The sequence below is a fragment of the Lynx rufus genome, unplaced genomic scaffold (genome assembly GCF_022079265.1).
Source record: "Lynx rufus isolate CCGP_SWC_20201006 ecotype Redwood Valley unplaced genomic scaffold, mLynRuf1.p SCAF_14, whole genome shotgun sequence".
Classification (NCBI taxonomy): Eukaryota; Metazoa; Chordata; class Mammalia; order Carnivora; family Felidae; genus Lynx; species Lynx rufus.
In genome coordinates this window covers 13,285,709-13,302,969 of record NW_025814828.1, presented here as the reverse complement: position 1 = coordinate 13,302,969, position 17,261 = coordinate 13,285,709, and the positions used below count along the sequence as shown (strand labels likewise).

The following is a 17,261-nucleotide window of genomic DNA, read 5'->3' as shown; positions in this document are numbered from 1 at the left end:
GAAGGCATTAATGCCACCCTTTTCTACGCTCTTCCCTTAAATCCCACCCAAATCCGACACCGAGTCTGTGGGCTCTCCTCCCTTTGGTAGCTACAGTCTTTTATTCTATATCCTTCTCCTCCCTTTATACAAACATCAGCCCTCCTATGTAACAACCACCTCATCACTTTCTTCACTTCCCTCTTTCATTCCTGCTTCTTGGCATCATCTCTCCATCCTGTTTCTTCTCCACACAGTCAGTCCACCATAGGCCACTCTGACTCAGCAACCTAGCCTCACTTCCCCTGTTTTTCACAATCCTGTGTTTCTACCACAGCAGGCAACTGGGGCTTGGTCCCTCTGTGAGCCCACCAAGGAACTATCCCACGGGAGATCAAGGGAGTCAGGGGACTTTATCCTCAGACTCCCTTTCCTCAATGATCTTCTGTGCAAATGAGTGCGTATGGATCAAACATGCTGCTATTAGGATCATGTTTATCATCTCACCAAAACCCTACAACTCCGCGGACAATTGGCCCTATTTTACAGATTAAAAATCTGAAATGCAGAAAGATTAAGCCACTTGCTGAAAATTAAACAGTTAATAAGCAGCTGAGCTGGACGCCAAAGCCAGCCTCGTCTCTTCCATTCTATGATGCAATGTCGGAAGAGCCACAGCACATCCATTCCCCAGCACGGTCGGCACTCGTGGGCTTGCACAGCCAGAGAGATGCTTGCACGCTTCCAGCCTCTCCTCCCAAGGAAAACGTATTAAGATAGCTGCCCAGATTGTTTTAATCTTCTTGCATGCATAGGAAAACCTTCTAGGTCATAATCCACCAGCCATGTGAAATTTTTATAGCATCATCATCCGTGGCTACTCCCACCTCAAATACCAGTTACTATGAAATTATGCCAGAATTTGGATCAAAGTATGGGGGAAAATGCAAGGCAAATTTTTATCTGATGAACTCATGGCAGAGAATCAAATTTCATAGAGAGTTCCAGACTCTAGTATATTAAAAAACAATCTGTAACTTTACTGTGAGGAGACTACTTTATTAGAACAACTAAAACATGCTGAGCTCTGCTGGGACACAGGGGTCATGCTAATGTGTGAGCCAAAGAGAGTCTTTTCTTGCTTTAGTAGAAAATATAAAAATCTGCAAATCACTAGCATCTGAGGCTGGCTTGATTTAAAATGCACACAGATATAGAAAAAGTTCCAGGAAATCACTGTATTTATAGCTTGCCTACATTAGTCAGCGGAACGGCCCTCGCTGCTCCCAAAATAACACTTGGGAAGGCGCTGCATCCTAGCACCTTCACTAAAGCCAAGGCATGGTTCTCATCTGCTGCTCTGTAAGTTCCCTAGGAGGACCTCTCCCCCTTCCCAGGGAGCCAGGCAAGCAGACAGGCCCTCCAACCTCCCTCACCACCCGCCCAGCTGTACAGTGGCTGCCTCAAGGAAGTCCCAGCCCCAGAAGGCCCCCAGCAGGCTACCTAGAGGAGCCCTGGCCTTAATCCCCTCCACCAACCAGCTAACCATCAGTCAGATTTAGAAAGCAGAGCCCCCTTAGCATTAAACCCTCCAGGACACAGGATCTTCACCACACGGGTAAGACACAGGAGAAGATTCTGGCCGGGTGTTGATCACCAAGATCTTTCACAAAAGAACCGCGTAAGCGTTGGGGAAATAACAGACAGTAATCCCATATATAAATTACCACAATTCAGCAGAGAACAAGACCCCAGCCATGCACACTCAGTGGGCTATGTGGGGTTAAAGTATTTTAATCCTCTTGGTACAGAATTTCTTAATTCCTGGTCCATAGCAAGTGTGGGCAAAGCTCCAGACACATGGGAGATCTATCTGCCTAGAACTGCTTTCCCTCCCAGGAATACCATAGCAACTCGAAGACCTTCCCAGGATGGGAAACGGCCAGGTCTGCTCGTCCCGTGAACTCACAAAGACCTCTGTGGCAGACACACATCCACGGACTCCCACAGGAAAAGGAAACACTGGGGTGCAGAGGGGCACTTCACCTGGCACACTGGGCTGGAAGACTTTATTCAGATCCAAGGAGGAGGCTCTGGAGTGGGTTTTCTGTGGCCGCGGTGGCGGGGTGGGAGGGTCCTCGCCCCTTTTCATGGCCTCTTCTATGGAGGTGCTAGAGTAAGATCTGCAGCAAAATAAGGAGAGGTCGGAAGGGAGACAGCAAAGCTTTAGTCTCTGAAGTAGGGTTGGAATGGAAACACCCACTACAAAGGACTGACCAGTTCCCATCTCGAAGCAACAATGAATTCTACTGTCCCTTGGGTGCCAGTATCTGCAGTAACTGCCCACACCCAACCCGTGAATCAGAAACTTTTTTAACCTCTTTGTTCATATTATATCTTAGACCTAAATTTACCCAAAGGAAAAGCTAAATTCAAACCAGTTTCTACTGGTACTGTTGTTTTTTTTTTTATTTTTTTTTCAACGTTTATTTATTTTTGGGACAGAGAGAGACAGAGCATGAACGGGGGAGGGGCAGAGACAGAGGGAGACACAGAATCGGAAACAGGCTCCAGGCTCTCAGCCATCAGCCCAGAGCCCGACGTGGGGCTCGAACTCACGGACCGCGAGATCGTGACCTGGCTGAAGTCGGACGCTTAACCGACTGCGCCACCCAGGCGCCCCTCTACTGGTACTGTTAATAAGAATAACATGTAAACCTTCTGCTTAGGTACTTCCATATTGTAACAGAAGGGCTTCATGGGTTAACAGACTGCAGAAGTTTCCTCCTGTTTACATGCAAACGTGATGACAGGCACATATGGAAGTGGGACAGATAACCTGAGAGTAAGTATCCGATGCTCAGGGGAATATGCCACAAGTGAAATTCAGGAAAGGAAAACACACATCAGTCAGATGGAGGGGTCGAGGCTGTCTCACCATGAGAAAGACCAGTTTGGGGGTAAAATTTTCAAAGCAAAAGCATCCTCTTAACCTTCTCCCTCCCTCGGTAACAAGTCAGTAGCTAACTAACTAGGCAACTTCTGAGACTGTAACTCCAATAATGACATTTAAAGAAATAGGAAATAAATAACTTGCCAAAGGTCACATAGCTAGAAAGTTACATAGGTTCGATTCAAACTCCAATCTCTTTCTAAATTCCATTTTTAAAATATTCTGATACTGCCTATGAGCCAGGAAAGAAATCTTTTGGTAGCAGTGGCTAAACTACTTAGAGACGTAATTATTTTCTAAATTAATTCAACTCAGTCTATTGCTTAGAAATAGCTTTGTGGATGAGTTCCCAATATGATTTTCTAAAAAGCGGATGTGTATATCCGTTCTGCTCAGCTTCTCGGCTAAGTTCATGTCAAAGAAGAAAATGACCTTTGAGTCAGAGATAGGTTCTAGGGACAAATTAACCTCAGGAAACTGCTATCAGTATTTAGCTATTAGAGAGGCATTTATAAAATCAGAATCTATCTATTACTATTAAGCAATTTCAATTCTTGGTAAAGCTGGTTTGGGCATAGCAAGATTTTACCTTCCTGAATCATTCCCTCAAGGGTTTCCTTGTGGTGGCTGAAGAGTTTTGTTTGTCAAGCAAGATTGCAATCTTTAATAAAGCCACCATAATGGCATGTGACATGCTCTGGGGTGGTCCCTGTAAAATAAGTGGCATGACGGGCAAGGCAAAGGCATGTAGGAACCAGCACGAAGAACGCTCTAGTACTTTCAACCAGAGTCAGAGGAAATTGATAAGAAAGAACATTTTCAAATGGGAACTCTTGATTTGAAAAGGAAATGGGAGACTCCTGCTAGAAATTAAAAGAACTTTCAAGCATTTGACTTCGGCTCAGGTCATGATCTCACAGTTCTTGAGTTCAAGCCCCGCATCAGGCTCTGTGTGGACAGCTTAGAGCCTGGAGCCTGCTTCGGTTTTTGTGTCTCCCTCTCTCTCTGCCCCACCCCTGCTCATACTCTGTGTCTCTCAAAAAATGAATAAATGTTAAAAAAAAAATAAAAAGATTTAGGGGCGCCTGGATGGCTCAGTCGATTGGGCGACTGACTTCACTCAGGTCGTTATCTCACAGATTGTGAGTTTGAGCCCCATGTCCGGCTCTGTGTTAACAGCTCAGAGCCTGGAGTCTGCATCAGATTCTGTGTCTCCCTCTCTCTCTGCCCCTCTCCCGCTCACGTTCTGTCTTTCTCCTTCAAAAATAAACATTAAAAAAAAATTAAAGAAAAAAAAAAGAACTTTCTACGCCAGACAGAGCTTTAGTGACATTTTCAGTCAAGAAAGAAAAAATAATATGTGTGCGTGTGTACACTAACACATATATATAGTTAGGCACACCATCCCGTCCCACATACCTCATTCCATTTTATTCCCATATGTAACCTATATACTTGTATTTCCATATGGAAAGTTAACTGAGTATCAAATAAGTGATACTGGAAAACTAGGACCACAACCAATTTCAATATAAATGTGCAGGGAATCAACACAATAATGAATATAAGTAATGTCAGAATGGGGATTTTCCCTCTTCCCCTCACATTTCTACAAAGTTTTATTATTCTAAAAAGGAAAATAAAAATAATTTGACTCTCTCGGTCTCAGTAAAGACCCAGTGGGTTGTAGTGAAAATAAAAAGGTCCAAATTAGGGGCGCCTGGGTGGCGCAGTCGGTTAAGCGTCCGACTTCAGCCAGGTCACGATCTCGCGGTCCGTGAGTTCGAGCCCCGCGTCGGGCTCTGGGCTGATGGCTCAGAGCCTGGAGCCTGCTTCCGATTCTGTGTCTCCCTCTCTCTCTCTGCGCCTCCCCCGTTCATGCTCTGTCTCTCTCTGTCCCAAAAATAAATAAACGTTGAAAAAAAAAATTAAAAAAAAAAAAAAAAAAAGGTCCAAATTAGATCAGGAGACCAATCCTTAAAAGAACATATAAAATTTGGCCATAGAGGGGTGCCTGGGTGGCTCAGTCGGTTGAGCATCCGACTTCGGCTCAGGTCATGATCTCACAGTTGGTGGGTTCAATCCCAGTGTCGGGCTCTGTGCTGACAGCTCAGAGCCTGGAGCCTGCTTCGGATTCTGTGTCTCCCTCTCTCTCTGCCCTCCCCCACTCACTCTGTCTCTCTCTCTCTCTCTCTCTCTCTCAAATAGATAAACATTAAAAAATAAAATAAAATAAAATAAAATAAAATAAAATAAAATAAAATAAAATAAAATAAAATAAAATAAAATTTGGCAGAGATATTAATAATAGAATACGTGACTATGAAGTTTTGTACTTTCACTCGCTTTGAGAAAAAGAGGAAGTCAACAGAAGAAAAATGTGAGGCTCAAATTATAGTTAATATAGCACACCTAAGCAGCTTCCTGCAAGTCAAAGATTTTTCCTACTATGAGGTCAGATAAATGTTACTATTCCTACATCCTAAAGTCAGTACAGACTAATTTGCAAAAGAGCCATTCATCCTTAAAACAACAACAACAACAACAAAGGATGAGTAAATGTGGCAGCCATAGAGAAAAACGGTGACTGTATCTTTTCTTCTGGCCAAAAAGAATTCCTGTATCTATTGTTTCAAAAAACATGACTATAGGTATCTGTACCTTCTATAAACAAGAAAACAAATCCCCAATATAGAAAATCCAGATATACAAGTTAGACTAAGGGGTAACTCTCAGATTTACACAAAGACGAGATTTCCTTAAATGTCGGTATTTCAAGCATATAAAGTATTATCAGATTTAATTTCACTTTTTCAGGGACGTGTCTGAGTAGCCAAAGGAAGAAAAAAGTCACTAAGAGCTAAAGCAAACATTGGAAGCCACAAACGTACTGTCCTATCTTCCACTGTATTCCTACCACTGAAAAGTGCTCCCAATACCATCTCCCCTCTCTGATGTTCTATTCATGTTCATGTATTTCTCCTCCATCTGCCATTCTGATGTCCAATGCCAACCGCAACTCTGCCTTCCTGGCTCTCCCTCTTCTACCAATCTAAAAACTGTGACTCCAAAAAGAGGTTCTAAGATAGGATAAAACAGACCATAAGCACCGCTTACCCGAAGCTTCAAGCCTCATTTTAAAATGACTGTGAGCATTTGTTTTTCCTACTCTAGATTTTATCCCTCAGGTGTCTGTTTGGTGTCGACCTTGTCACGACAGTAAATTTCAGGGTTAGTCACCTCTTAACCACTTTTCCTTCTCTGCAAAGCCACTGCCCTCTATTCCTTATCATCCTGCAACAAGGGGGCCACGGCACACAAGCCACTTCTTGTCAGTCGACCAGCCAGCAGCAGCCACCACCTTCTACCACTAAGAGACACAGAAATTAAGAGTCTCCCAGCAGCACTGCAAGCTCCGATCAGGCTCCTCGTGACAAAGGAACTCACCCATTGTCTAAGCTGCCAATCTAAAGGAAAAGGAGATCGTGGGTTGGGCTTTGGGTTGTGGGACTTTATTTCTAGTCAAAGAAAGGGTACGAAGGGCATTAAAGCAGAAATTAAACAAACACTACCTGGATCTTGGTCTTGCTTTGAGGCTGTTGGAATCCTTAGAAGTAGCTGAAACAAAGACCGGTTGTTGTTTACTTGGCTTTCATTTCTGCGGTTGAACAGGTTTATAAGCAATACCTGGGCTAGTAGAGAACATATATCTCAACAGGTAAATATGAGGTGCAGGCATCCCTGTGGAGAACTTAACTGCCTCCACATCTTCATTATTTTCTCATTTCATTTCTAAAGCTAAAGGCACAGTTCAAAGGAAAGAAAATCCAACATTTTTCTTCCGTCAGAGCACTAAGGAGCTATTCTCAAATCTACGCTGATGAATAAATTCCAATCTAAAAAGACAACCCTCTCATGGGGTTATCTACTTATATGAGGGGTTCTGACGTGTGGTTTCCTTGGTCTATCATGATAGCTTAGTAACTGATTTTGAACCAGGCTCCCCTGAAGGCTAGGAAGAACTCTATCAGGTTACATATTTTAAGAATTTCTTAAGATACACTACCAGAGTAGCATGACCACAAGAAATCAAAGCTCCCACAAGCTAAGTTGAAACGAGCAACACAGCTTTTCCTACAAGAAAATATTCTTGTGTCCTATGTCCCTGTGACCAAATCACACAGACGATAGTACGGAATGAAATCATTAAGATATTTTACCAACCATATGAGACTTTTCCTTATCAAATTTAAATCGTTAACAACTTGCTCACTATCAACACCCATGGACCCTAACTTTCCCATCACAAGTTGTTGGGAATAATTAGAAACATTTACAAAAACATTGATCCTTTTTTATATTTTCAGTACCCTATGGAAGACAACTTTAGAAACCACCAGTTATGCTAAGGTTTTGCAAACACTGCAAATCTTTCATCATAAAATCTCATAAAAATTCATAGAAAAAGTGTTACTAACTAGGAACAAGGAGAATATCATTTGTGTATTGTTTGCAGAAGTTCTTCCAGAGAGAAAATGTCTCAATGCATCATCCCACCTTTTTTTACATTGCTCTAAAGATAAAAACCCTCCTTGGTATGAAGGAGCCTAGATTTATGATGGTCGTTAAAATCTATGAGTTAGATAAGCAGGAGAGAAAGAGGAGTTAAAAATGTTAACAAGGCACAAAGCAAAGAAGCAATATGTATTCCCTTAGATATGGTCAGCTGTAGAAAAGACACATTTCTCTCAAAACAAGCATTGTGGCTTGTTGTAGCGAGAACACAGGCATGTTTCAACTTCAACCCATCAAAATGCTCTCGGAGCTCTGGAAAGCACTGGACGCCCGAGGAGTCTGAGCCCTGTCTTGCCCATTATCACGCACCCCCACCCACATGTACGTGGAAAACTACCTCTTCCCACCCCACAAACTCCAGGCAGCAGAGGAAAGCGGCCTAAGGGGAGCTGCTCCTGCAGCCAAGCAGGCCGCCTTGGGGCTGAGTGGACAATGCGACCGGACTCACCACAAATCCGGGGGCCGTCCTCCGGGCAGGCTGCCCACAGCTGGCTCTGACCCTTCTTCTCCCTCAGGCTACACTACTTTCCAGAAATAGTGTGGGTCTGGGGACACCTGGGCAGCTCAGTCGCTTAAGCATCTGACTCCTGATTTAACCCTAGGTCATGATCAAGCCCTGCTGTCAATGCAGAGCCTGCTCGGGATTCTCTCTCTCCCTCTCTCTCTCTTCCCCTCGTCTGCTAGCTCTCTCTCTCAAAAATAAACAAATAAACATTAAAAAAAGAGAAATACGTAGGTTGGGAAAGTCTTAGTCATTTTAAAATAAAAGTCTGGTTCCCCAAACCAGACTGTAGTGACCGTTAAATTCCTTTGTCAAGTGCCATTATCTCTTTCTCCTAGGTAAGAATGGGTGTGGAAGAGTGAACCCTGCTGGTGAGAGATAGACACACAGACAGATGGGGTGAGGGGTATGGATAAGCAGTGGGGACGAGGATAGGAGTCCTAAGGCCTACGTGTTCCTCCTGGGCACAATACCAACTGTTGCGTCTCTGAACCTCAGTCTCCTCACCTACAGAATGAAGAAAATAAAAATGTAGCCCCTTTCTCCTGGGGAGAGAGAAGGCAAAGGTACTTGGAAAACAATCTATTTTTGAACTGTAAAATATTACTGTTGTAGAGTGCTAATTTTTCAAGCTGAGAAATCTGGATTCTAAATGTAGTTCCCTCTAGGACAGCAAAGGAGGTGCAGGTGGGAACAGGTAATGAAAGGAGAAAATTGCTCTACCCCATAAGGCCATGGGGTGAGAGCTAGTAAACGGGGAAGCTGCTAGAATCACTAACAGCTGTCTGAAGACAACAGTGTGGGGACAAACAGGCCTAATCCGCTCAGCATAGCCTAGAGACATCAAGAAAAAGATCACCATTGTGCAGCTTGCTCCGAGGAATGAGGCTGCAGTATGTTAGCTAAGAAATCTACTTTCAGCAATGAAAAGGATAAGGGCATATTAAAAAACCACGTGACAAGGAATACCCCCCCCTTCCCTGACAGCAGTCCTACCACAACATCCTCCTCCTCACCATTACTATTATCATTATTATCAACACTACCAGCCACTGTGGAAGAACAGGGCAGGGAGAGACTTCTCCTGCCACCTGCAACAATATACCACAGGCAGGGCTTGGTGAGTCCCCACAGGTTTCAGATCACAAAAAGCTGGAGAACACTATTCCGGTTCAGTCGTCCATCAGCTTCCAAGCTCCTGAAAGTCAGACTGAGCATTTGGGGCATGTGAGCATCTGCAAAAATGGCAAGGTCGTGTTGTACTGGAATCCAGGCCAAAGCCAGCAGGTAGGTCATAGCTTCTCATTTAGCTAGGAAGAGGGAAGAAGGACAACTTCCCAGAACATTGCAGGCATGTCATGGTTCCAGAAGATTGAAAGAGGATAAAAAGGCAAGCCTAAAGTTTAATTCTCTAAAAAGCAGCAACTCAACTGAGGTGAACTGCCCGTGTGGCATGGACAACCACCACCTTGAAATTCTACAGCGTCTCGCACTGGAAATTCAAACATTCCCCAGGAAAGGGGGTATTAAATACGTTTCAGATGAGGGATTCCCTCATATCCACTCCAGATAGGGCAGCAGTGGGAAAAATGAATCAGAAACCACATAGCATGTTCCTAGGCAGAATGTGAAACAAATTCAGATGTACTTCACGCACTGTCGCACACCCTGATAGGATTTGTCTGGTGACTCCGTGCCCCATTCAATAAAGAAATCTTAAAAATGACATCTACAGCTCAGGCTCCAGAGAACACATGATGCTCATGGAAAAAATCGGAAGTTATGAGCCTCAAAGACTGTTGGAAAAGCACCAATTTAACTCTCCAAAATCAAATAGCTTTTATTAATACCGTCGACACGAAGTTTACAAAACCTGAGGTACATCCACTCTGGCTCCAGAAATTAAAGCTGGAAAGAACCTACCTCATGCATTTGTCCTAAAATGGGTTTAGAGGGCAAGCGTAAAGTTTAATTCTCTAACAGGCCAGCCATCCATTTGTCTTTACACATACTGAGCATTTCTCTTTCTGATGAAAGAACCCAAATCAGTTTCAAAAGCCCAAACTAGGCTTGAGAATTCCTACCACTTTGGGAGTTATGGTTGATCTATAAACTCAGTTTTCTATTTCTTTTTTTTTTTTTTTGATGTTTTATTTTATTTTTGAGAGAGAGACAGAATGCGAGTGGGAGGGGGGGCAGAGAGCAAGGGAGACACAGAATCCGGAGCAGGCTCCAGGCTCTGAGCTGTCAGCACAGAGCCCGATGCAGGGCTTGAACCCACAAACCGTGAGATCATGACGTGAGCCAAAGTCAAATGCTTAACTGACTCAGCCACCCAGGCACCCCAACAATTTTCTATTTCTTAATATCATCTTCTAGAGGCAAAGGTTCCAAAAATAGGCTACACACCGGAACTGCCTGGCAGACGATCTAAAAACACAGATTCTTAGACCTCTTCACTAAAATCAATCATATATTCTCATTTGTATTCATTCTCACTCTCTCCCCTCCTCCTCCTCTCTCCCTCTACTCCCTTCTCTCCCTCCATTCCTCTTTTTATTAATTTGTTAAATATTTATTATTTTTGAGAGAGAGACAGAGTACAAGTGGGGGAGAGGCAGAGAGAGAGGGAGACAAAGAATCCGAAGCAGGCTCCAGGCTCTGAGCTGTCAGCACAAAGCCCAATGTGGGGCTCAAACTCACAAACTGTGAGATCATGACCTGAGCTGAAGTTGGACACCCAACCAACTGAGCCACCCAGGCGCCCCTATCCCTCTCTCTTTTAAACCTCAAATGAACTTGGTGTCTGGGGAAAACTGTACTATAGCATAAGCCTCAATGTTCTATCGACTCCTTTGTTCCAACTTTAAACAAATAAGCTTGGGATGATAGCTAACTAACCCAAACAAACATGATTTACTTATTAAATATTATGAGAGAGAACAATAAGAATGCAGCAACCTCCTTCATGTCCTCGTAACCGGAGCTCCAAATAGTAACGCCCTCCCTAGCCAGTTTGTTTTTAACTAGGTTCATCTTAGTTCAGTGATGGCTCCCATCAAGAGAGCTGAGGACACAGGCCTGGCCATCTCCCTGGTTCACAGACACAGTGCTGACTCTCCAAGAACGTGGGCAAACACACCTTTTCTTTTTCTCCTTGGAATCTCCTCCATGTAGAAGCACATTTACTTACTTGCCTTCCTGGTGGTGAATTTTCATGAAAACATTGGAGATTTCTGCTTTGGAAATGGAGAAGTTCAACTGTGGGCCTCCACTTGATCTACCCCATTAGCTCCTTACTCCACAGAAACCACAATGGCTTACTGAAATCTTCTCAACTCCAAGTCTTTCCAATTTTACAGTAAAAGTAACAATGAGACTCTAACTTCAAACTGAGTGCTCCTATTGGTGAAACCTAAATTCAGAACTTAAAAATAAAAAACCACCCTCTTTTCAGGTATAAAAAGCAACCAAAGGTTTCATTACAATAAAACCCAAGGCAAATATTTAGAGAGAAACATACACAACCATCAATTTTCTACTCACTGACACTGTTAGGTTTTTTAAATTAGAAAATAATTACACAAAAATGTATTAAAATTGTTTTCTCCTACCTGGATCCTCAGACACGTCCTTTGGTAAGGCTTCATCCGCAGTACTTTTCAAACCTAGACGTGTTTTGTTTTTAAGGAACAAGAGAAAGGAGGAGAAAAGAAAACAAAACTGTAAAATTTTATTTCTTAGGCACATTATATTAAAGCAAAGAATCCCTAGTCATCACTTATGAAAATGGTGTAACAAACCTCTGTAAGTTGCCACAGCACCCAAACAATAGAGACCCCTTGAAGTAGGGAAATAGGTTCTCATCCCACAAAGAACATAGCCGAATTACCAACTTTCAACCGAGCGCGCCTCTAGTGGCTAGGAGGAGTATTACCAGGAAGTGCCAGAAATCTCCTCCTTTCATTCTTGACATCCAGACCAATGACATCAGAATCTCTCCGGGAGTGAGATGCAGGCTTTAGTACTTTCAGACCCGTCATTCCAACGCACAATCAAGGCTAAGACCCGCTAGGAAAGAACGTGATCAGAGTACACACTGCTCCAAAAAATGTCTAGTTCTGCCTGCCTCTCCTGAGCAAAGATTTAAATAGAGAGCAAGCGATCATTGCTTCCTAATGGAAAACTTACTTTTCATGTTTGACTCCTGTACAAGGTTGCATCGGTGGCAGGTCTCGACAACAAAACTTGAAATAGCTTCACTGATTTTTAGTCCCTTCTGATAAGCCTCTCATTCATGGGTAGTAAATCAGTATCAGCTAATAAAAGGAATACTAGCCTGAGACTCAGAAAATCTTTATTCTTACCTCCACTCTTTTTATTATTAAGCAAATGACTCCTACTGCCTGAATTTCGGTTTACTCATCTCTAAATTTTAGGTGATAAAACATACTAGCCTCTGTTCGGCTTTGTGAGAACTGAGTAAGGCAGTAAATGAGGAAGGACCTGGTAGATTATAAAGCATTATATGGAGTGGTGGGAGTGGGGAGAGGTCCTCCTGTTCTAAATATTCCCAGGCCAACTCATCTCTGTGCTTAACGGTAGCGCTAACATGGAAAACTGAGCCACGCTGCTTCTCACTCGCCCAGTAAGACAGACAAATTACCGCTGGCTTCCCGACACAGCTTCACATCCACAAAGTAACAGAAGATAAATCCAAAGGACAGAAGCTCTCTCCAGAAAGATAACTTCCTCAAGGATTAGACCTGTATACAAATGTGCATTTGTACTGATGTTCTGGGATCACCTCTGCCAACCCAAGATGTTATGCTCTCAATTATTTCAGCTTCCAGTCATTTCCTAATCAGTATGACCAAATTCCAAGTAAAGGGTCAGGACAGGTGAGTAAGGGGCCAATGAGTTGAGGGGCTTTGGAAGTTCCTGTTACCACATGCTCCCGAAGTCAGCCATTCCAAGAGAAGTGGATGAAGAAACACAGGTAGAATGTCCCTGAAGGAAGAAAACTCATTCTTTTCATACCTTGTTTGTCATCACTAGTCACATCTTGAGTTGGGACAGGAAAGTCAGCCATGTCTTTAACAGATAGCTTCTTGGAAAAGAAAAGTAAATACATTATACAAGTTGAAATGGAAATTACATTATGTGTACATATGATGAAATTGCTTTAAAAGCTACATATCTTGCCAATATTTTGGCTTCATTAAACCCTGACATTTAATACTTTTTTATTTTGGGGGGTTCCTAGGGAGGTATAAGTTAATTTGTATTGAAGGTTTACATGTGGGGTGCCTGGCTGGCTCAGTCAGTAGAGCCCATGACTCTTGATCTCAGGGTTTTGAGTTTGAGCCCCACCCTGGGTGAAGAGATTTTTTTTTTAATTTTTAATTTTTATTTATTTTTTTTAATTTTTTTTTTCAACGTTAATTTATTTTTGGGACAGAGAGAGACAGAGCATGAACGGGAGAGGGGCAGAGAGAGAGGGAGACACAGAATCGGAAACAGGCTCCAGGCTCCGGGCCATCAGCCCAGAGCCTGACGCGGGGCTCGAACTCACGGACCGCGAGATCGTGACCTGGCTGAAGTCGGACGCTTAACCGACTGCGCCACCCAGGCGCCCCAATAATTTTTTAAAGAAATTTACATGTGCAGAGGAAAAAAATTATTCAGATTTAGGCAGATGTATAGACTGCACATTAAATCTGAACCTGGTTTGGGATTCAGCCAGAGAACTGTGTAGCATTTGCCCATTCTGTCCAAAAACAAACCTGCACTTTCTGTACTGTTTCACAAGCAGAGTTCTGACAGCCCTATAATGTGGGTATCTGCCAAAATCTGTTATGCAGAGAGTGTTCAATAGCCTGATTCAAACAGCCTCCTTGTCAAGGAATAAGGTAATTTTATTGATGACCAGAACAAAATTTTCTCCTAACTCACTTAGGGGAAGTCTTCAGTAATACTAATGAGATAGAATACCCAAATTGATCAAGTACTGATTCCTTTAAATTTTTGTTTAAAATCTACTTGCTATGAATTTATTTCTTACAAAGTCTAAATATGCACTCTGTGACCTTAGATAAGATTACAGAATAATATTTATTAGTATTTACTATATATAAACAAATTCTGGAAAGATATATAAAAATCAAAAGGTGACTCAGTAGATGGGGAACAGAATGGGAGGAAGACTTGTCACTATCTGCCTTTTGATATTCTTTTTATTTTAAACATATTCAGAAAAATCAAATAAAACTTATAGGAAGCAGAGTAAATCTTGGAGCAATCTGGTGCTCCAGAAGGTTCACTGGTTTGCCTTTCAGAATCTGAACAACCCCAGTGAGATAAGCAATACTTGTGTTTTTCAACTGCTTTAAAGAATGCAGTTCAGTGCTGCTTGGCGGTAACCTGATCTAGGATTTAACAATCCTCAGGCAGGTCATTCTTGGCATTACCATGAAGCCTCCAGATAGAATTTCCTATTCAAAGTCTACTGTCTCCAACAGAACAGAGAATGTATCTTAACAGTGCCTTTCTTTCATTTTCTTCTCCCACCTGGATTATAAACTAGATACCTAGGTAGAAGAAAATGATTTAGGAGTAGAACATATAAAAAGTTCTCCAAAACAACCACCTTTGAAAGAAATTTTTAAAGCCTAAAGAAGTGGAAAGACATCCCATGCTCACAGGTCAGAAGACTCGATATTGTTAAGATGGCAATACTCCCCAAATTCATCTACAGATTCAGTGCAATCCTTCTTCGCTTTTTTGCAGAATTTGAACAGCTTGTCCTAAATTTCATACAGAAATGCAAGGGACCCAAAAGAGCAAAAATATTCTTTAAAAGGAAGAACAACAAAAGAAGAAAACTGAAAGACTGAGACTTCTCAATTTCCAAACTTAACACAAAGTTACAGTCATCAAGACAGTGTGGTACTAGCATTACGACATCCATGTAGATCAATGGAACAGAACTGAGAATCCATAAATAAACCCTCACATTTGTCAACTGATTTTCAACAAAGGTACAAAACAATTGGGGGCGGGGGAGTTGTCTTTTTAATAAGTGATGTGAAAAGAATATACGAAAGAATGAAGGTGGACCTCTTCCTCACGGCATATGCAATAATGAACTCGGACTGGATCACGAACCTGAATGTGAGACCTAGAACTATACAACTCCTGGAAGGCCACATATAGGACTAAGTCTTTGTGAGCTTCTGCTAGGCAGTGGTTTCTTAGCTAGGACACCAAAAGCACAAGCAACAAAAGAAAAAAACAAACAAACTGGACCTCATTAAAATAAAAAACACTTGTGTTGCAGAGGACACTCTCAAGAAAGGAAAAAAAACAAAGAAATACTACCTCACACCTGTCAGAATAGCTAACATTAACAACTCAGGAAAACAACCGATGTTGGCGAGGACGCAGAAAAAGGCAAACCCTTTTGCACTGCTGGTGGGAAGACACACGGGTAGGTGTAACCACTCTGGAAAACAGGATGAAGGTTCCTCAAAAAATTATAAATAGAACTACCCTACCACCCATCAATTGCACTACTAAGTATTTATCCAAAGGATACAAAAATGCTGATTCGAAGGGGCACATGCACCCCAATGTTTAAAGCAGCGCTTTCAACAGCCAAAGTATGGAAAGAGCCCAAATGTCCATTGACAGATGAATGGATAAAGAAGATGTGGTTTATATATACAATGGAATACTACTCAGCAATGAAAAAGAATGAAATCTTGCCATTTGCAACAACGTGGATGGAACTAGAGGGTATTATGCTAAGTGAAATAAGTCAGGCAGAGAAAAACAAGTATCATAGGACTTCACTCATCTGTGGAATTTGAGAAACAAAATAGATGACCATAGGGGAAGGGAAGGAAAAATAAGATAAAAACAGAGAGGGAGGCAAACCATAAAAGACTCTAAAATACAGAGAACAAACTAAAGGTTGCTGGAGGGGTGGGGGTGTGTTAAATGAATGAAGGCACTGTTGGGATGAGAGCACTGGGTGTCGTAGGTAAGAGATGAATCACTGGGTTCTACTCCTGAAACCAATACTACACTATATGTTAACTAACTTGAATTTTAAAAAAAAAGAAAGAAAGAACAACCAAAGACAGAAAATACTTGCCAATTATGTATCTAATAAGGGACCTACATTCAGAATGTACAAACACAACTCAATAATAACCAAATTTATAAATGGACAAAGGATCTGAATAGACATTTCACCAAGGAAGATATACAAATAACTAATAAGCACAAGAAAAGATGCTCAGCATCAGTAGTCATCAGGAAATTTAAATCAAAAGCACGAAAAATCAATACCACTTCACTCCCACTAAGGTGGCAAAAATAAAAAAGGCAATAAAAAGCGTTAGCAGGGACACAGAGCAATAGGACGCCTCACACATTACTGGTAGATGAATGTAAAATGCCGTAGGTGCTTGGGAAAGCATTTTGGCAGTATCTCAAAAAGTTGAACACAAGTTACAATATGACACACAGTTCCACTCCTAGGTAAGCACCCAAGGGAACTCCAAACATCACGTTCACACAAAAATCGGTCCATGAATGTTCACAGTAGCATTTTTTCCTCACAGCCCCAAGGTGGAAACAAGCCAAACGTCCATGAGCTGAAGAATGGACAAACGTGGCAGATCCACACGATGGACTACTACTCAGCAATGAAAAGGAATGAAGCGCTGATACACGCTACGACATGAACTTTAAAGCATACTACAGGAGGGGCGCCTGGGTGGCTTGGTCGGTTAAGCGTCCGACTTCGGTTCAGGTCATGATCTCACAGTCTGTGAGTTCGAGCCCCGCGTTGGGCTCTGTGCTGACAGCTTAGAGCCTGGAGCCTGTTTCAGATTCTGTGTCTCCCTCTCTCTCTGCCCCTCCCCTGTTCATGCTCTGTCTCTCTCTGTCTCAAAAATAAATTAAAAAAACTTAAAAAAAATAATAAAAAAATAAAACATACTACAGGAAAGAAGGCAGTCCCAGAAAAACCAGATATTGTATGACTCTATATGAAATGTCCACAACAGGCAAACTCAGAGACAGAAAAGAGATTACTCATTACCAAAGGCTGGGGGGAGGAGGGAATAGTGAGTGACTGCTAATGAGTATGGGCTTTCTTTTCTGAGGTGATGAAAAATGTTCTAAAATTAGACTGTACTGATGACTGCACAACTCTGTTAATACAGTAAAAACCATCGGATT

General features: G+C 42.2%; 1 protein-coding gene across 1 annotated transcript in view; it reads right to left on the bottom strand.

Annotated features, from left to right (window-relative positions):
* Positions 1–17,261, bottom strand: part of REPS2 (RALBP1 associated Eps domain containing 2) — a 218,407-nt gene that overhangs the window by 83,733 nt on the left and 117,413 nt on the right. The window contains exons 10-13 of the mRNA XM_047076346.1: positions 13,050–13,119; positions 11,624–11,677; positions 6,505–6,550; positions 2,026–2,162 (exon numbers count right to left, since the gene is read on the bottom strand). Of these exons, the coding sequence (XP_046932302.1) occupies positions 2,026–2,162; positions 6,505–6,550; positions 11,624–11,677; positions 13,050–13,119 (307 nt within the window). The remainder of the gene's footprint in view (positions 1–2,025; positions 2,163–6,504; positions 6,551–11,623; positions 11,678–13,049; positions 13,120–17,261) is intronic.